Genomic DNA, 19,238 nt, shown 5'->3' with positions numbered 1-19,238 from the left:
CTGTTTAAGCCGCCGGCGGGGAGTTGGGGGGCTGCCACGGGGATGCCGTGCCGCGTCTACAACCGCGCCGGCCCTCTCTGGACGATGCCTTGCCCCTCGGAGGGGTGGAAGAACTGGCTGCGGAGATGAGCCCCTTCCCCAAACCTCGGTGTGCCCTTCCCTACCTTCTGTTTTAAATTCGCTCGCGTGGTTTTTGACCCCACTTTCCTGCTGTCTCTGCAGCTCTCTTCCCTCCTGCTTCCTCCCTGTGGTGGCTGGGCTGTTTCTCCCATGACTCTCTGCGCCTAGACCTGGCTGCCCTGTGCCTTTGCCAATCAAACCCGAACCTCCTCCTCTGACAGGTCTGTATGGAACCAAATTGCCTTTCTCTGTCAAAATGTTGATTGTGGTGCTCTCGTTTGCTGTTTTCTTTTGGGAGGGGATGTCTGAGAGGTCCAGGCCACTGCCTGCCCCTAGACTGGTGGGCCAGAGACCTCCTGGGAAGGCTGCAGCGTTGTGGGAGCCCTGGCAAGGACCTGGAGGGTGGTGGGTTTTGAGAGGTGGCAAAGGGGCTTGTGGGGTCCCCTTTAGGGGGATCCTGTCCCACTTTCTACCCTCTCCTAGGTAGGAGGGAGCCGTGGAGCCTGGCAAACTGAAGCTGGGGCTGTCCCACCACCACTTCACATTACACCTTGCTCCCCTCACACTGGGGAGGAGGGAGCGGGATAAATAACACGACCATCTCCCTCTGTCCCTCCCCAAAGGAGATGGTGGGATTTGGGTTAGCACTCGTTCTGCGAGACAATGTCCCATGTTGTGCCCCGCTAGCGGCTCTGTGGGGCCCTTTCTGTGTAGGAGAAGGCTTCCCACAGCCTGATGGAGGCTCTTAGGAGGAAGGTGGGCTCCTCAGTACATAACAGTTCTCCTGAACCTGGCTCGACCCCATATCTTCGGTGTGGGGGAGTGCAGGACCTTCTGCTGCCAAAATGCTGCTTCTCCAAGCTTAGATGCCAGTGGGGGCCATTTGAGCCATGCCTGGAGCTGTGCTGCTCCAGGACCCCCTTCCCACGTTTCCGGTGGGTGGAAGTGGATGTTATTGGCATAAGAATATTATTTTTTCCCCTTGTTCTGAGAATCTGTCTTAATGAAATCTATCTCTTTGACTTCTCGTCTCTCCTCCTTTCTTCTCCTGAAATCATGCGCAGTGAAGAGAGCGGCTCCCCCCTTCTGGGTTATTTTTCTTCCCCTCACCCTGACACCAAGGCACCTTCACTTGTGCCTCCCTGCGCCCTCCGCCCCCGCCCTGCCCACCCCGGGCACCCGTCACCCATGGACGACTCAGAAGTGGAGTCGACCGCCAGCATCCTTGCCTCTGTCAAGGAGCAGGAGGCGCAGTTCGAGAAGCTGACCCGGGCGCTCGAGGAGGAACGGCGCCATGTCTCTGCTCAGCTGGAACGAGTCCGGGTCTCCCCCCAGGATGCCAGCCCGGGTTTGGCCAACGGCACGCTCACCCGGCGGCACCAGGTAAAAAGCCCCTTTGGCAGAGGCGGGTGCGGCGGCTCCCGGAGCCCCCATCCGTGCTGATCCTGCCTCAGTGGGGGCAGCCCTGGGCCGGGCTCCTTTCCTTCAGCCCTCCTAGGATGTTTGATATGGAGGAAGTCTAGGTTGGTCTTGTAATGGTGACAGTGCTGTACGTGTGTTGGAGCTGAAGGCGATTTGGGGATGTGCAGATCTACCTGGCAGCCAGAGTCTTTCGGGGGGGGGGGGGGGGGGGGGGGGGGGGGGGGGGGGGGGGGGGGGGGGGGAGAGAGATTTGTGAGCGCTTCAGGCTGTCTGTATTTGGTACCTGGGCATCTTCTCTCCCCCACCGTGCTCGGCTGCTTGGAAGGTGGCCAAAACGCAGGGGCTGGTGTCTGGTTGTGGGGATGCATCCGTCTCCCTCTCGTGCGACAACGGCGAGTCCCTGGAGTCTCTGTTTATCCCCCAAACAGCCAGACCGGGTTTGGGAGAGACCTCTTTATAGGAGGGGGTGCTCGGAGGGCTGGTGTGCAGTGCCGGGCGGAAGGTGGTTACCTCTCTGGCCGTGAAACGTGGTGCTGCTAGGAGAGATGTGCGGGGTCAGGCAGGGAAGGAAAAGGTGAGCGCAGGGGGGAGCACGAGCAGGTCAAACTAGTGCTCTGCGATCGGCTGCTGAGCATCCACCCTGTTCCCTCAGCCCTTGGGGCTATCCTGGTAATGTCTCCTCTAGGATATGACTTGCGGTTCCCGCGTTGGGAGATGCGGAAGGTCTCCAGGGCAGCGTTGGGGACTGCTCTTGGCCTGTCTGTCGGGAGACTGGGTGCCTGTGCGAGCTGGATGTAGGTGCTGTGGGAGAGCCGGGGTGGGTTGAGCTGTATGTCCTTCGATGTTTCGCCAGGCTGGACTGGGCAGTGGTTTGCTGTGCGTTGCACGCCCTTCTGGGGAGCTTGCCCCAAGATGTGGGGCGTGTGCTGGTAGGATGCTGGAGGTGGCCTGCCCGAAGGCCTAGGGCTAACGGGAGAGGGAGGATATACGGGATCTTGGCAGGACGAGGAGCGGCAGTCCGGTAACGGGCCTGCCGCCGTGATGTGCGTTTCAGAACGGCCGTTTCTTGAGCGATGCTGACCTGGAGAGGCAGAAGTTCCCAGATCTGAAACTCAACGGGCGGCAGGTAAGGGGAGCCGAGCCCTCTGGCTGTGGGCAGCCTGCCTGCTGCGGGAGGAAGGTCCTGGGCGGGGGGTGCTTGGGGCAGGGCTGGCAGTGCCTCAACCCTAGTCTGGAGAGGGAGACTACTTGTACGCCCGAGTGTGGCCACCCTGGCCTAGAAAGGTTGGGGTGGGGGTAAGTTGGTGTCGTCCTTCATGAGCAGGGGCAGCGAGGCTCCCTGGTGGGCAGGAGAGCTCCTCCTCTTGGCCGGCTGACCCCAGGGATGTCCGTGCTGGTGGTGGAGACTGACTGCCCACCCCCTGCTCCCCCAGGACCACAGCCACCTCTTGTACAGCACCATCCCCAGAATGCAGGACCCGGGCCAGATCGTGGAGGAGACGTACACCATGGAGGAGGACCCGGAAGGGGCCATGTCGGTCGTGTCCGTGGAGACGTCGGACGACGGGACGACCCGGCGCACAGAGACCACGGTACGAGCCCGGGGCGGGACACGGATGGGATGGGCTCTGGCTGGGGCGTTATGGCGGTGACGGCTGCCGGCTCGTTGTGCCGTGAGCTGAAAGGGGGTGTGAAACCACAGCAAGGTGCAGGGCTGGAGGTGGAATCTGGGGACACAGGTGTGGTTGGGGACAGGACTCCCTGATTGAAGCGTGCCCAATGTCCATCCCTCCAGGTGAAGAAAGTGGTGAAGACTGTGACCACCCGGACAGTCCAGCAGGTCCCCGTGGGACCCGACGGGTTACCCTTGGAAACCTCCCCCGTCACCAGCAACTACGTCCAGACCATGGACAGGAACTTCCGCAAGAACGGCAACGGGGGCCCTGGCGGCTACCTGAGCCAGCCAGGCACGGCCACCCTCCCTCGCAACTACCATTACCCCGATGGCTACGGCCGCCCCTACGAGGACGGCTACCCGGGCAGCGATCACAACTACGGCAGCCTGTCCCGGGTCACCCGCATCGACGAGCGCTACCGCCCTTCCATGGACACCTACCGGGCCCCCAGCCGCCAGGACGTCTACGGCCCCCAGCCTCAAGTGCGCGTTGGGGGCAGCAACATGGACCTCAACCACTTCCACCCTGAGCCGTACGGCCTGGAGGACGACCAGCGCAGCGTGGGCTTCGAAGATGTGGACTACGGGCTTATGTCCGACTATGGCACGGCCAGGCGGGCAGGGACTCCATCTGACCCCCGGCGTCGGCTCAGGTATTGGGGGACCAGGCGTGTGGTGGTGGGCTTGGGGAACGCTAGCAGGGGATCCCTACAACTCCATCCTCCTCAGAAGAAGGAGGCAGTACAGTGAGCTGAGTCACCTGTGGCTCGTGCAGGAGAAAACTTGCATCCGCCCCTAATTGTGCGTTTAATTGGTGGTTAAAAACTTGCTGCTAATTGAGCTGGTCGTCCTGCAGCGAGGAGTTCCACGGGGCGGTTGGACGTAGCTCCGGGCCCTTCCCTCTTCTGCGCTACCTGTTCTGCCAGCGGGGTGGCAGGCTCCCGAGGGAGATGGCCGCTCTGCGGCCGGGTGGGATCGGGCACCGCGCAAATCCCTCCTGCGTCTCGTTTATCCTGCTGGGAACAGGCTGTGCGACGCGGCCCCGCGTCGGGAGCGGCGGTAGCCTCGCGATTGCAGCCCCTACGCGGTAGGGAGCACCGGGCAGCCCTGGAAGAGCCTTTGTGCTGAGCTGAGGGCTGGGGCGAGCGAGGCTTAGCCCCGCGGCGCCCCGGGCAGTGTTGTTGCAAGGGCGGTAGAAGCCGCTCGACCTGTTTGGCGGTGAGCAGCTTCTCCCCCTCGTTTCGGCTGTGGGTGATCGGCTCAGCGGCTCCTCCGGCTTGGCTGCCGGAGTGGCCGCCCTGCCAGCCTGCGGCTGCCCAAGGGTGCCAAAGGAGGGTCTTGGTGGTCCTTTCGCTGCCCCTTTGGAGATGCTGGCAGGTGGCCTGAGACGTCACGTGCCCCAGGCCGTGACTGCTGGGCTCCAGTGTCCTGTAGCAGCAGCAACCCTTGCACAAACGAGCGCTGATGATGATTTAAGCCCCCCAGCTTGCTCCGCTCACTGCCTGTGCGGTGGGGTGAGGTTTGGGGAGAGGCTGCAGCTGGATGGTGGGGTGGTAGGAGCGCAGCCAGGGACCAGGCCTAAACTGCAGAGATGGGCAGGGGGCCGTGTCGGAGAGCTGAGAGGGACGTGCGTCTCCCGAGAGCGCCGGGGAGGGCAGGAGAGGCTGGTCATGGGCTCCCTGATCTCCTGGGGCGTAAAGCAGCGGCAGGAGGGAGAGACCCTAGGGAAAGGAGGCTCTTGCCAGCGCCTGCCGGAGAGCTGCCCGTCTCCAGACGCGTACTGTAAATCCACAGTAGCTCTTGGCTGCTGCGGTAGCTTGAGGAGGAGCTTTGTCCGCCCTTTTGGCTGGTGCCAGCACAAGCGTTTCTGTTGCTGTGTTGAACCAGTCCGGGCGGTTTTTCACTCGGATTGATTCCCCGACCCGCCTTGCCTCAGGAAGCTCGGTGTCGGCTGGAGGAGAGAGGGCAAGGCAGCTGCCCCTGCCGCCTGCGCTGAGTCAAACGGCTCTGAAAAGCCAGCGTTAGCAGTTTTGAGCACGTGGCCTTTCACAGCTGGTCCCTCCACGAGCAACTTGGCCGGAAGGGGTTAAGCAGGCGTGCCTGGTTTAGGGCCGCTTTGCTCCGGCCTCGGCCTGTGGAGGGGGAGTGAATGCCAGAAAAGCAGGAGTCCAGCCAAGGCAGAAGGGCTCCGGCTTGCAAACCCTCCCCGGCTTCGCGTCCTGTCCAGCGTGCGGAGGCAGGAGCCCTCCTCCCTGGGTAGCCTGGTCTGAACGGCTCCGCTGTCGAGACCCCGAGGTCTCGCTGCTGGGCCGAGTGGCAGCTGTTTTCCTTCTGTCCCTCCAGGCCTTGAAGGAAAGGAGTTAGATGAGCTGGAGGTGGAGCTGGGAGTAGGGGAGAGCCGTAGCCATGCGAGGGGAGGGCGCTTGGGATCCTTGGAGACTCTGGATGCGTTTGAGGGAGAAGGGGCCACCTCTGTGCCCAACCTGACAGCCAGGGTGGAGCCCTGGTGGAGCCCGTCACCTTGTCCTGCAGGGACGCTGCCGAACACGGGAGAGTTGGGGCTCGGAGTGACCCTTCTCCTGCAGCCCCGCGGCCCGGCTCTCCCTCCCCACGCGGGCCGATAATGATCGCAGCAATCTGTGGAATCCAGGCGCTGTTGAGCTTGGCTTGGCCCCTGCCTTCTCAGTTACCATCCTTGCTCAGCCGCCGGGTTTGGAGGACCGGGAACAGGCGAGATCAGCAGCCCCCCTGCCTCCGAGATGTTTGTCTTGAGCAGCGGCCTGGCCATTAATGACTTCCTTCAGGGAGGCAGCTTGCCAGGCGCACGGGAGACGGAAAGAGCACGTTGAGCCGAGAGGCGCAGCACATGCTGGCCACGAGCGCGCGGGTCCCTCTCGGGTGGCTCTTCTCGGAGCCCCCCTGCCTGCCCGGGAGGTAGAAGGGAGCTCCAGCCACAGCGGAGGACGTGCTTCACCCCCCACCGCTACCCCCATCTGCTCTTGGGTGAGACCACGAAGGGGGTCTGGCACTGACCCCCCTCTGCTGTTGGGCAGGCACTCCCCTTCGGGGTGCTCGAGCCTCGGCCGACCTCGATCGTGAGCCAGACAAGTATCGGGGTGGCTTGTTTGCGGCGCCGGCGGTCACGAGCTGTGCCTGGCTCCTGGAGGTCTGTAGCAGGGGTGGTTGGCGTAGGGAGCAGAACCTGCCCCTTATTGCAGCTTACCCCACCCGCTCGGTGGTGGGGAGTTTCCTACACCTGATCTTGGAGCTACAAGGGTGAATCCGAAGGCGGCTGAGCAGTCCCCTGGGCAGACGGGAGCCAGAGGATGCTACCTCGCCTTGGACCCCTGCAGAGCTTAGCAACAGCACCCTGGTGTAGCAGATCCGACTGCAGCCATCGGGCCCCTCCGTTTAAGAGCAGAGTCTCCTCCCATCCCCCTTCCATTGGAAAGTGCTGAATTCCTCCCTCTGGATGGGGGAGAGATTATATTTAACAGGCAGGTTTACTAGTGATGACAAAAACGAGGCAAGAAGCAGGGCTTCCAAGCGCGTATGTGTGTGTGTCGGGGGGCACCAGGGATGTCTCCTGTTGCCTGGATAAGCCTGTCCCCTGTGCAGTAATGCGGCCCCAATAAACTGGTCCTCTGCAGGCAACAAATTTCGGAGCCTCGTCCCGAGGGAAGTCTTTGCTTTAGATGTGCCGAGGCAGATGCCCTGAAATACTTCGGGCAGTTTGGTTAGGCAGCAGCTTGTGTGTCCTGGACCACTGTGGGGCAGCTCAGATGTCTGGGTACAGTGTTGGGTACAGGCCAGACAGCGCAGCAAAGAACTGGATGGCCTGAAACCAGACTCTGCTCTCTTGCTGTACCCACTTAATGATGGTGTAACAGGCTGGCTTGCACGAAGCTCTTAGGCTGACCAAAGCCTTGGGGAATTCTTGAGTTACTTGTCCTGGCTCCTTGGCGCGGTATAAACTTGCCCTCTAGTGGCCATGAGCCCAAATATTTCTTCTTGCCTGTACATGGGCTGGTTGGGTCATGCCTCCGTAGAGCTTCTGCGGAGACTAGGATTGTGCGTCTGACCCAAAGCCAAATCCAGCAGGGTGGGAAGGGAGCAGAATTGCTGCCAGGGCTGCCTCCTCCCGCTGAGTCTCCTGCTTCCTGAGCTGTCCTGGGGCTGCTTCACAGGGAGGCTCCTGCAGGGAAGGAGGTGGCAGCTCTAGACTCCAGCTGGGGCCTGCGTTCCTGTGCAGCTGCAAGGGGAGCAGGAAGGTGCCACAAGATTGCTCTGCAGCCTGCCTCCGTCCCATCTTCCGATGGGTCGAGGGTGGGGGCACAGCATCCCGCAAGTCTAGGGCTCATGCTGACGCTAGCTGTCCCCTCTCCTAGGAGTTATGAAGACATGTTGGTGGACGAAGTGGCCCCTGACCGGTACTACTGGGCCCCCTTGGCTCAGCACGAGCGGGGCAGCTTGGCTAGCCTGGACAGCCTGCGTAAGGGAGCCCCGGCCCCGGGCAGCTGGCGCCAGCCGGAGCTGCCGGAGGTAATAGCCATGCTGAATTTCCGGCTGGACGCCGTCAAGTCCAACGCGGCCGCCTACCTGCAGCACCTCTGCTATCGCAACGACAAGGTGAAGACGGAGGTGCGCAAGCTGAAGGGCATTCCCGTGCTGGTGGGTTTGCTGGACCACCCCAAGAAGGAGGTGCATTATGGGGCCTGTGGGGCCCTCAAGAACATCTCCTTTGGCAAGGACCAAGACAACAAGATTGCCATCAAGAACTGCGATGGGGTACCTGCCCTGGTGCGCCTGTTGCGAAAGGCCCATGACATGGACCTCACGGAGGTTATCACAGGTAACTGCTCCAGGGAGGAAAGGAGGGACTGATCCTTTGGGTGAGGGGTGCACAGTGCAGGTCTTGTGTCCTCGTGGTCTGACCAAGCGCCTCCCTTGTGTGGCATTGTAGGAACGCTGTGGAATCTGTCCTCGCACGACTCCATCAAGATGGCCATCGTGGATCATGCACTGCACGCCCTGACTGACGAGGTTGTCATTCCCCGCTCAGGCTGGGAGCGGGAACCCAATGAGGACTCAAAACCCCGCCATATCGAGTGGGAATCGGTGCTCACTAACACCGCTGGCTGCCTTAGGTACAGGAGGGGGCTGGATCTCAGCCGAGAGCTGGTGTGGGTTGGGGCTGCTGTAATGCCCCTTTCTGGAGTGGGAGGTGGCTGCTTCTGGTAGCCTTGTGGGACCACCTTGCTGTTGTCTGTGGAGGAGCTGCTCCTCTAGGATGGCTAGTGGTGACAATCCTTGATGAAGGAGAAGTTTCCCTCTGGGGAGGAGCCAGAGGAGTTTTCCTCTGGTTGGAGCTCTGCCGGGTGGGGGCTGTTTCTTTCTGGCCCCCAGCGGCCTCACCCATGGCGGGTGTCTCCTGCCTGCCAGGAACGTGAGTTCGGAGCGGAGCGAGGCCCGTCGGAAGCTGCGGGAATGTGACGGGCTGGTGGATGCCCTGATCTACATCGTCCAGTCTGAGATTGGCCAGAAGGACTCGGACAGCAAGGTACCGTGGTAGGGGGTGGTGAATGGAGTGGGACCAGGGCCCGTAGCGCTCTGCCCTTGTCAGCCAACCCCAGTAGCGCTCTGCTGTTGGTGGTGACTGCCGATGGGCTTCTCTCAAGAAGGGCGGAGAACGGCGGGGGGAGTCTAGGACTTCACCTAGGAGGAATTTGAGGTGACAGGGCTAGGTGGAAAACCCAAGTCAAGCTCACATCTTTCTCTAACCCTCTTGGGAAGAGAGAAGCTCTGTAGGGAGAGACCCAGGTGTTTGACCTGGATGAGTCCAGCTGTCAGTCTGCAGTTGGCAATAGGAATACTTGTCTCTCCAATGTGAGTGTAACGATCCTCTTTTTCCCACACTGGTATCCCCTGGCTCACGGCTCCCTAATCTGTCTTGACCCACTGTTGACTTGAATCTTCCCTAGATCTTTTCTTGGACCACTTCTGCTTCTGGCAGAGAGATTTTTGGTCCAGCAGGGTATGAACTTAAATCGGCAGGACTGGCCGTGCCTGCCTTGGGATGGGGTCTGCTTCAGATCCATCTGAGATGGAGCTGCCTGGCCCCAGTTCAGCTCCACTTGGTCTAGCTCTGGCTTGTAGGCTGTGGTCAAGATGTGGCCCTCAGCCAGGCAGATGCGGGCTGAGCACGTGCTGCTCTGAGCCAAACTCTCTGGCTCTCTCTAGCTGGTGGAGAACTGTGTGTGCCTGCTGAGAAACTTGTCCTACCAAGTCCATCGTGAGATCCCCCACGCTGAGCGCTACCAGGAGACACCCTTGGCCCCTGCCAACAACACCGGGCCCCATGCTGCCAGCTGCTTTGGTGCCAAGAAGGGCAAAGGTTCGTTGGATGGTGGCAGCATGGAGGGAGGTGGGATAAGGACAGATCTACTTCAGTAGGGCTTGAGGGTGGTGTGGGGTCTCTACGTTCCTACTCTGGCATCTCTTGTGTGAAGGCTAAATTGCAGCTTTCTCTGGAGACACAGTGATTTGTGCCTCCCCTGGCTTTGGGAGTTACTGCTTGCCTTGTCCAAAGCATTTGACACAAGCTAATGGTCTCCTGGTGGGTTTCTGTGGTGGTGGGATGGTGATGGCTGGATCTCCACTAACTCCACACCTTTCCCCTCTCTCCTGTGTTGTCCCTTCCCTTTGCTTTCTTGCCAAATGATCTGCCCCATGATGCTGTCGGCACTTCTCTCCTCCTGCCTCCCCTCTCTCCTGTCCTTCTCTCCGCTTCGCCAATAGACGAATGGTTCTCCAGAGGTGAGTGCGCTCTTGGTTTTAATTTTTCTGTGGTTTGATTGGGTGCTTTTTCTAGCTCTCCGTTCCACCCCAGCTGGGCGTGTGCTGCCTGCACCATGGTTAATGCCCTTGTTGTCCTATCCTGGGACGTGCTGGTAGCTTAGCTTCACCTTGCTTCTGGGCTTGCTCCTGTAGCAGGTGGCAATAAGCTGTTGGGCTCGGATGGGTGGGAAGAGGTGTCTTACGCCTCTGTGCTTGCTCTTTGAAGGTAAAAAACCCCCTGAAGACCTTGGTGCTGATACAGTGGATTTCCCTAAAAGAACAACTCCAGCCAAAGGTACGTTCCTTAGTGCAGTTGTGCAGGGTTCAGGTGCACAGGCCTCCTTCACCCCAAGCAGTCCTGGAGAGGGGCTGGGTTGACTTCCCACTAAAGTGAGCCTCTCAAATGGATGGAAGTTTGGCTCGGAAGTGGTGTTTTTGGTTGCCCAATTTTGTGTTAAAACAATAGCTCTGCCACAGACAGCTTTGAAGCTGGATCCTGCCGAAAGAGGCCTCTTGTGTTTGGCAGAGGTCAGTGCTGCCTGAAGATGTGAGTGCTAGGGCTGCTGAGGGAGCTGTTGCCTTGGGGACTGAGGAACAGCATGGAGACGCAGCCTTGGGAAGGGTAGTCCTCTGCCATGTCGCAGACTTCTCAGTGTGACTTATTCCCTGGCCTGCTCTTCTCTTCTGGTCCTGAAAGACTTTAAAACCAAAAAGCACTGCTTAGAACAGCGCTCTCCAACACAAATGTGAGGCAGGATCATTCTGAGAAGCCTTCAGGAACAAACTTCTAACTTCTGAGGGCTGCAGATCCTTCTCCGCTGGCTGAGCAGTGGCTGAACTCGAGCCTAGGGCTTGAGTTCAGCTCCTCGCTTTGCCCCAAAACACCCTGTGCTTCCTGGGAGGACCGTAGAGCCTCTAAGGAGTACAAAGAGTTGACCTGCGCTGGAAGAATCGCAGGGAAGCTGAGGACAGGCCTGACCTTGTGAACAACTTGAATATGCAGCTGCACCCCCACCAGGCTGACCCGAGGTGTGGCTGGTGAGACTCCAGTCTTGTAGTGTGGCAAGTGTGCCATCAGACGCTCGCAGCTGCTTCCCACTGCGGGGAAGGAATCTGCATCCATCTCCGTGGGGAAACTGGAGGAGCCACCTGTTAGGATGGATGCAAAACTCCTAGCGCAGGATGGAAAATCTGGCCTCACAACTGCAAATTTTGATCCCATCCCTGCCTGGCCACTGGGCAGTGGCTGTAGATTAGAGAAGGGGAGAAGCAAGCCAAACGCTGTTTTAGAAGCCACTTCTCAGCCAGTATTTTTGTGGAAAAGAGTTGATGCTTGGAGGCTTCATTCCTGTCTACCTGCTAGGGGAGCAGGGAGCTTGGTACTGCAGAGACCTGGTGCCCTCGGTCTTTGAGGACGAGCTGAACCCAAGCCTCTTGCAGCATGGTGCTGAGAGCAATGGATGAGCCTTTTGCCACCACAGCACCCAGCTGCTGAGCTTGCTGCCCCACCGCATGCCCTGGCCTGGATTTGGTACCTCTCAGCCAGGCGTTAGACTAAAATCGAGGGTGCTCTGCTGATGGTAGTGCTGTGGCTCAGCCCAGAACCTCTTGCGAGCTGCAGTGTGTCTTAGGGACCCCAGGCAGCAGCCACAGCCTCCAGCCTGACCCCGGCTGGTGCTGGGGGTCTGGTTTTCCCATACTGTGGGGCAGTCTGGCCCCTGCACATCCAACCTACAGGGAGCAAAGAGCCTGGGTAAAAGCTTCAGGCCTTGGGTGCCCAGTGGGACTCCTTTGAACAAGTCGGTTGCTTGATCTCAAGTGCTGGCAGAACCCTTGGGTAACTTCTCCTGCTTTGTGTCCCTTTGGCAGGCTATGAGCTACTCTTCCAGCCGGAAGTGGTCCGGATATACATCTCTCTGTTGAAGGAAAGCAAGACTCCAGCTATCCTAGAGGCTTCGGCAGGAGCCATTCAGAATCTGTGCGCCGGCCGTTGGACGGTGAGTGCCTCGTGGAGGCGGGCATGTCCGAGTTCGTCAGCATTGCAGGGAACGGGGCCTTGAGGAGCAGGGAGGCATTGTCCTCAGGATCCCGCAGAGCTGTAGAGGGCCACAGCTCAACCCTTTCAGGCTGGTCTTCTCATGCATGACATCATGCCCAAGAAAACATCGTTCAGCAGCGCAATTCAGATGTGGGCCGTGTCTCTCCTGTGCTGTTAATGGCTTTGCGCGCTCTGCCAGCTTGGTTTCCCTGAGGACTGCCTGTCTCCTTGCCTGCAGCCTGTCACTACTTCGGCTGTCTAGGCTGAGAGAAGGGAATGAAAGCTTGAGGCTAGTGCCAAGTGCTGGACAGTCCTGCTTTTCAGCCCTCACTTGTGTGCATGAAGAGACCAACTGGGAAATCTTGCTTGCCTGGCCTGCAAGAGGGCTTTGGCCTCGGGCTCACTGCTGTGAGTCGGCTCCCTCCCGTTCCCGGACATAACCCAGGGGTTACAGGTGTGGGAACTAGGAACCACCAGGCTTGAATTTAAACATGGCTGAGGTGATCTGGGTCTGGTGCTGTGCGGTGCCAGTAATTTACAGCTTGCCAAGTCTCTGGGTCTGCCCTGAAGCAGCCACCTCCGCGCAGTGCCATGCGTACAGGGTGGAGAAGGTGGCTGTCTGTTTTTCAGAGCATCTGCTGCCCAGCTTCGCCCTGTCAGAGCCGAGGGGCCAACAGCGTAAATTGTGACTGACTGGTAGTGCCACAGAGCCGTGCACCCTTTGGGTCTAGCGCTACCACGGGCCATAAGTCCCTTGGGTGCTCCGGAGCAGGGCTCAGTCCTCCACGCCCCTCCACTTGCTGGGTTACCACACTCATGTCTGTTTGGGCCTAGGAGAGCCTTGGAACAGCTCTCATGTGGATGGTGTCTTTCTGACCCTGCTTAAGGCAAGAAGTATTTCATCCTGGGATGGGAATGGGGCCTTCATAATCTCTCTCCCTGTTGAGCTGAAGCCAGGGATCCTTGTTGCTAAGACCAATGGGGGCTGCAAGGCTCCCAGTCCTGTCTCCGTTGCCAGGAGCAGAAAGAGGCTGTGTCTGCCCAGGTGACACTGTGGTGCTCTACCCTCTCTCCCCCGCAGTACGGCCGGTGCATCCGCTCAGCGCTTCGCCAAGAGAAGGGGCTCTCCGCCATCGCTGACCTCCTGACCAACGACAGCGAGCGCGTTGTGAAAGCGGCATCCGGAGCCCTGCGCAACCTGGCTGTTGACTTGCGTAACAAAGAGCTGATAGGTGAGGGCTGTGGTGGGCCTGGTGTGGTGAGGGTTGGTCATGCTTTCCTTGTCCACCTGGGATGGGCAGGAACCTTCTCTCTCTAGATCCTGGGCCGTTGAAGTGTGTGGGCTTGGCATCAGCCCAGCATTGGCCTGGCGTCTGTCTATTGCTCTTCTCCTGGAGTAGCATATGATGGGCTCCATCGAGAAAAGCACCAAAGCTGTTGGCTATTTCTGATCCTCCTGCAGTGACTCCTGGCCTCACTTTCCTCTCCTGCTCATGCCCAGCTCTTTCTTCTTCTCAGGTAAACATGCCATCCCCAACCTAGTGAAGAACCTGCCTGGAGGCCAGCAGACGCCAGCCAAAAACCTCTCTGAGGACACAGTGGTGTCAATCCTCAACACCATCAACGAAGTCATTGTGGACAATCTTGAGGCTGCCAAGAAGCTGCGGGAAACGCAGGGGATTGAGAAGTTGGTGCTGATCAACAAATCTGGGTAGGCTCTGTGGTATGAGGGCAGAGAAGGAGGTTCTCTTCCCTTGGCTTCCCCGGAGGCTTTCTTAAAGCTGAGGGTATTGCCAAACATCTCTTCCCTTGCCTCTTCATAGGAACCGCTCAGAGAGAGAAGTCCGGGCTGCTGCCCTCGTCTTGCAGACAGTCTGGGGCTATAAAGAACTGCGGAAGCCACTGGAGAAGGAAGGCTGGAAGAAGTCAGATTTCCAGGTATGGGAATGGGCGAGGGGAAAATGATTGCTTCGACCCTTGCTCTTGGGCTGTGGAAGGGAACTGTTTGTGGGCTCATCCTGGTTTTTGAGGGGCTGGAGGGGCTGCGTGCCATGATGGGGAAGGGGCGTCTGCCCACATCTGAGCAGTCGCTGTCTGGTACTGCAGGTGAACCTAAGCAACGCCTCTCGGACCCAGGGGGGCAACTCTTTTGATGACAGCACCTTGCCTCTCATCGACCGAAACCAAAAAGCAGGTATGCGTCCTCCCTTTAGCGAGGGTGCCCCAGGCCGGGGGAACAGCCGCCTGCCCCCCTTATCTTCTCCTAGCTTGGGGGTACCCAGAACTGCCAGCCTTCCTCCCCTCCCTGCTCCTCGCTCCCTGGCATTCCTGGGAGCTGTGGCCGCTCGCACAAAGCTGTCGGCCTGGGCTTCAGATGGTTTCTCACTGCTAGAAACGATGGCCAGAGTTTACACAGGTCCTGTGACACCCTCGGGGCAGCAGTGCGGTGGTGCAGGCAGAGTTGGCAGCTCTGCCAGCTGAGGGAGGCGGTGGTCCCAGCGTTGCTTGTGGCTTCAGGGGCACTGTCTGACCTGCTGTTCTCCCATCCTTCTAGACAAGAAATCCTCCCGGGAGGAGATCCAGATGAGCAACATGGGACCAGGTAGGAGAGGGGCTGGAGGAGGGGCATTTCGCTTGCTCGGTGTGCCAGGAAGGGGCAGAGCTTGCCTCTTTTGGGGAGGATGCAGGCTCCCGTCGAGGTGGCGTGGTCTGACTGTCCCCTGTCCTGCTCCAGACAACTATTCCACACTCAACGAGAGGGACCACAGCAGGACGTTGGACCGATCCGGTGACCTTGGAGATATGGAGCCGGTGAAGGCAGCACCGTTGATGGTGAGAGGCTCTTTGTCATGAGAGAAGAGTGATCTGGGCAGGGGCGGGTGGGGGGATGACACCGTCCTGGCTGGCAGGAGGAGGGGAGAACTGGGCTCCCGCAACTAACCCCCCCTTGCTCCGTCACCCCCTACTAACCCCCGTGTGTCTGCGGCAGGAGGAGGGGCAGGAATCGCAGCCTGAGGTAGAGGAGGCGGAGGAGGATGCTGCCATGTCTTACCCCGTGTCGGTATGTCCTGCGGTGCCTTGCCCAATCTGAACAGCGTTGACAGATCCTGCTGCGCTCTCTCAATTAGGGGTGTTCTGGCCAGCCAAATTCTGCTCTGATCGTTGCTGCCTACAATCGCTGCCTGATCCAGCGGCGGCCGGGATCACGTATCTGCTTGCTCGCTCTCTGGGCATGCTAACGTCTCTCCCTCTCTCTCCACAGCAGAAGATCTAGCTGCCGTCCCTGCCTCCACTCAGTTTGGGTTGATAATATATTATATATATATAAAATAACTCTTCGTGGTGGAATGGACTGATTTTTTACCTTCTTTTTGGTTTTTTTTTGCTGGACTGTTTGTGCCAACTCTAGCCAGCCAAATGACTGGGCCTGGTCCCCGCTGGGGTGGGGGCAGCCCAGGCCGCTCTGCCTCCTCTAGACAGCTGCACCTCCCCGTTCCGGGACATCTTGATCGATAATTCTTCCTCCCTGTCCTCCGCCACCTCCTTCCTCCAGGGAGTATAAACCCTCCTGCCTGACTGCGCTGGATCGACCGGCGTCGATGCTGCAAAAGGACTCCAGGTCTCTGCCTTCACCAGGAACTGCCTTCTCTCCCCCGCTTGCCTTCCGCCCGGAGAGACATCCGCATGACCTGCACTGGGGACAGGGACTGAGACCTTCCCCGCAACCTCTTTTTTTTGTTGTTGTTGTTGCCTATAGGATATATTTTTGTGCGGGATCAACCAAGGATCATCCCTCCCTGGTGGCGGCGGAGCTTGGGCAAGGAGAGGGCTGGAGTCGTCGGAGGGGGGATGCGGGGAAGGAGAAACAGCACTAACTTCTCTTGCTTTGCTCTAGATGAGGTTTTAGGGGTGTGGGAAGGGGAATCTGCTTCCGACCTGTCGGCCTCGCTCCCCATTGGGGGAGCGGAGAGGTCTGGATGGGGGGGTTGCTGGCCCCCCACCCTGGATGACTGTAGGAGGAGGGATCCTAATGTGGGAAGATGGGCAGCGCGGTGGGAGCGGGATGGGCCTCCCCTAGGGCGGGAGGGCGGCCGGGTTGGCCCTTGCTGAAGGAAGGGCTGCGGCAGGGCTTTTTGGGGAGAGAGGTTTCTTTAGGGACTGGCTCGAGTACTGGAGCAGGCCGAGGTGGCGAGCGGGTAAAGCCAGGATCCCCCCCCACTCCATTTCGTTCCCCATCCCCGGGCACGGGCTGGCCACGGCGGTGCCCCTCTCACTTTCTCTCGACGTGCCTTTCTTTGCCACTGTGAAATAGCTCTTTTGAATCGTTACCGCCCGGCTTAGCTGGGGCCGAGGGGGCGTTTCTTCAGTTTCGGGCAGGGCTGAGCGCTGCCCTCCCCTGCCGGCAGCTGCCTGCAGTGCTGCCGGGAAGCTCCGTTTGGAGGATCCCAGCCCAACTGCTCTCGGCCGACGGGAGCAGGGGCTTCACCTGCCTCCTGCCCCCTGGAGAACGGACTGTCGCAGGAGCTGGGGCGCCACAGGCCTGTCCCCTCTGCTGTCCGGGGAGGGGACACTTAAGTGCTGCAATCTTTTTTTTGGGGGGGGGGGGGGAGGAGATGGGGGACTGTGGGCTCCCTGTGCAACTGGAAGCCTCCTTGCAAGGCTGCAAACTGGAGCTGGAGCCCTCCCCAGTTTGTAGCTGGAGGCGAGGACCTTCCCCCCCCCCCCTTGCTATGGGTGCTGTCCCCCCCCTCCACGGGCTCCCGCACACTGCACGGAGGGGGGGGGGCACGCGTAAATCCGTGCCTCTCGCTCCCCCCCTCCCTGAAAGCACCTCCCGGCTCCGTGGCTGCAAGTCCTGTCTGCCTCCAGCCCCCATCTCAGCTCGGTTTGGTTTTGTTCTGGGGTCTAACTCTCCTTTTCGTTTCTTACGTATGTAAAACACTAATTCCTTCTTTTTTTAATTTTTAATTCCAGATGAACCAAAAAACAAAACAAAACCCCCAAAGCTTCCTCCCTTCCCTCCTCTCATCCCTGGCTCTCCCGGGGGCGGCGGGGGGAGGACGGAGGGGAGCTAGGGGGCAACCTGCTGTTCGTTGTCTTGATTCCTGTGCACACTCTTGTAACGCTTTTAAAATGAAATGATTTTTTTATATAAATAAAGTTTTTAAAGTGTGGGGGCACGTGCGCTGAGGCAAGTGCTGTTAGGGGGGTAGCGAAGTGTGAAATGCCCTAGGCCTGGTCCTTATCTCCGTTTAGTATCGAGTACTGCAGCTCTCGCATGCAACCCTCTGAGCTCTGCTTAAAACCGGCTTTAAACCTTCCGCCTGGTTTCACGCTGCAACGATTTCACCCGAAACGATTCTTTTTTTTTTTTTTTGCCCTCTAACCGCGGCCTGACGGAGGAAACGGCTTCTCAGCGTTGCAGCGGTTGGGCGGCGCTGCTGGCTTCCCGCATCCTGCGCGGTGGCTGGGCCCTTCGGTTGCGGCCCTGCCCCCCCCGCATTGCCATGGGGGCAGCCCCAAATGTTCCCTTAGTGCATGGGCCTGTTGTGCTGCTGCCCGGAAGCCCCCAGGCTTGCGGGAGCTGCCGGTGGTGGCCGAATCCGGGAAGGGGTCGGGAGTAAGGGTGGGATGAGCCGGCAGGGACGACCCTTCCCTGGCAGGTGGGCGACTTCCGGGGCCGCATCCTGGGGAAGTTTTTTGGCGCGCTCGCTCCYGTGTGGCGGCGGGGCGGCCTGGAGCCGCTCTCGGTAGGGGGGGGTTGTGCGYGAGGCCGGATGCGGCTGAAAATCTTACCCCCACCGGCGCCCTGATAAGAGTTCCCACGCGCTGCAGGCAGCCAGCCTGCTTCCTGCGCCCAGGGCTGGCAGCACCGCGCAGGCCGAATCCCTTCCCGAGCCCATCCAAAAGCAAGGCTGTGACCCCTTCCCAAAAAGGAATGTGAGGCGGGAGCCGGCATGGCAGCTGCGGGGAGGCAGCCGGACGAGGGGAATAGCCTAGGTTATAACATCTCCACGAGGCTGGGGACAAAGTTTGGGTGGGCTCCGGCTTCGGGGCTGTTTATTCCTTCGCGGGGGGGGGATGGGGACGGCGGCGCCGGTCACAGGAAGAGCTTGTCGTGGCAGGCCCGGCAGTAGAGCTTGTCGGCGCGCTCGCGGAAGCCGCCCTTCTGCAGCTGGCCCAGGCAGTAGGCGCAGATGAAGTGCTCGGGGTGGTACTTGCGCCCGGCKGCCGTGACGCAGCGGCCGGCCACGGGGCGCCCGCAGCCGTGGCAGGCGCTGCCCTGGCGCTGGTGGAAGTGCAGCTCGCAGTAGGGCCGACCCTCCAGCTCGAAGAAGGAGCCGCTGGCGAAGCAGCACAGGCAATCCTGGCGCGGGGACGGAGACGGGGGACAGCATCAGCGTCACCTCCGGGAAGGCGCCGAGCTCCCCCCTCCCCGCCACCGCCGGACGCCCGCTCACCGCGCACACGAAGCACTCGGGGTGCCAGACGCCTTGCAGGGCCGACAGGTAGTCGTCCGTCACGGGGCGCTCACAGCCCTGGCACTTGGGCGCGAACATGGCCAGGAAGTCCTGGCGGCAGTACGGCTTCCCGTTGCGCTCGTGGAAACCTGTGCGGCAGCACCGTGGCACCCCGGGCTGGGGGCACCTGGCGGGAGCCTGCCCGCCCCGGGTTGCCGCTGTTGCCCTGTCCCGGCCCTGCGCGGGTGGCCTTCACCCCGTTGCCCCGGGCTCCCGTGGATGGGAGCCAGGCAATAGGTACTGGGTGGTGGGGACGCCACCCCAGGGACMGTGGTGTCCTGGCCACCTGGGACGTCGCAGCCACCCGGGATGGGTGTGATGGGGATGACTGGGATGGGGAGTGATGAAGTTGCCCAGGATGGGGGAGATGGGGGTAGCCGGGATGGGGGGCAATGGGAAGCGATGGGGATGCCTGGGATGGGGGTGATGAGGATTGCTGGGATAGAGGGTGATGGGAAGCAATGGGGATGCCCAGGATGGGAGTGATGGGAGTGCTGGGGATGAGGGCAATGGGGATGTCCAGGATGAGGGTGATGGGAAGTGATGGGGATGCCCGGGATGGGGGTGATGGGAGTGCTGGGGATGAGGGCAATGGGGATGTCCAGGATGGGGGTGATGAGGATGC

The 19,238-nt window shown here is 60.1% G+C and overlaps 2 protein-coding genes across 5 annotated transcripts in view; one reads left to right on the top strand and one right to left on the bottom strand.

Moving 5' to 3' along the window:
• The first annotated feature begins 222 nt into the window (after positions 1 to 222).
• Positions 223 to 17,250, top strand: CTNND1 (catenin delta 1). Of its 4 annotated transcripts, none has more exons than XM_026055618.1 (19): positions 223 to 341; positions 1,185 to 1,503; positions 2,597 to 2,668; positions 2,976 to 3,134; positions 3,338 to 3,870; positions 7,606 to 8,069; positions 8,181 to 8,364; positions 8,660 to 8,777; positions 9,458 to 9,611; positions 10,016 to 10,033; positions 10,281 to 10,349; positions 11,924 to 12,051; positions 13,174 to 13,324; positions 13,611 to 13,803; positions 13,916 to 14,030; positions 14,199 to 14,286; positions 14,647 to 14,694; positions 14,827 to 14,924; positions 15,358 to 17,250. In XM_026055618.1, exons 2-19 carry the CDS (start codon positions 1,309 to 1,311, stop codon positions 15,364 to 15,366), a joined length of 2,796 nt encoding a protein of 931 aa, XP_025911403.1. In that variant the 5' UTR covers positions 223 to 341; positions 1,185 to 1,308; the 3' UTR covers positions 15,367 to 17,250. The 4 variants fall into 4 exon arrangements, with proteins under 4 accessions (XP_025911403.1, XP_025911402.1, XP_025911400.1 ...); XM_026055617.1 differs by having other exon boundaries at positions 15,355 to 15,425; XM_026055615.1 differs by lacking the exon at positions 15,358 to 17,250 and adding an exon at positions 15,082 to 15,323.
• Positions 17,251 to 17,839: 589 nt separating this feature from the next.
• LPXN (leupaxin) overlaps positions 17,840 to 19,238 on the bottom strand; it is a 3,828-nt gene continuing 2,429 nt past the window's right edge. The window contains exons 6-8 of the mRNA XM_026055612.1: positions 19,051 to 19,189; positions 18,554 to 18,803; positions 17,840 to 18,459 (exon numbers count right to left, since the gene is read on the bottom strand). Coding sequence (XP_025911397.1) covers positions 18,193 to 18,459; positions 18,554 to 18,803; positions 19,051 to 19,189 — 656 coding nt within the window. The 3' untranslated portion in view covers positions 17,840 to 18,192. The remainder of the gene's footprint in view (positions 18,460 to 18,553; positions 18,804 to 19,050; positions 19,190 to 19,238) is intronic.

The sequence above is a fragment of the Apteryx rowi genome, unplaced genomic scaffold (genome assembly GCF_003343035.1).
Source record: "Apteryx rowi isolate R43461 unplaced genomic scaffold, aptRow1 scaffold_1241, whole genome shotgun sequence".
NCBI classification, from domain to species: domain Eukaryota; kingdom Metazoa; phylum Chordata; class Aves; order Apterygiformes; family Apterygidae; genus Apteryx; species Apteryx rowi.
Note: the sequence above shows the minus strand (reverse complement) of the source record. Positions and strands in the feature narration are given on the sequence as shown.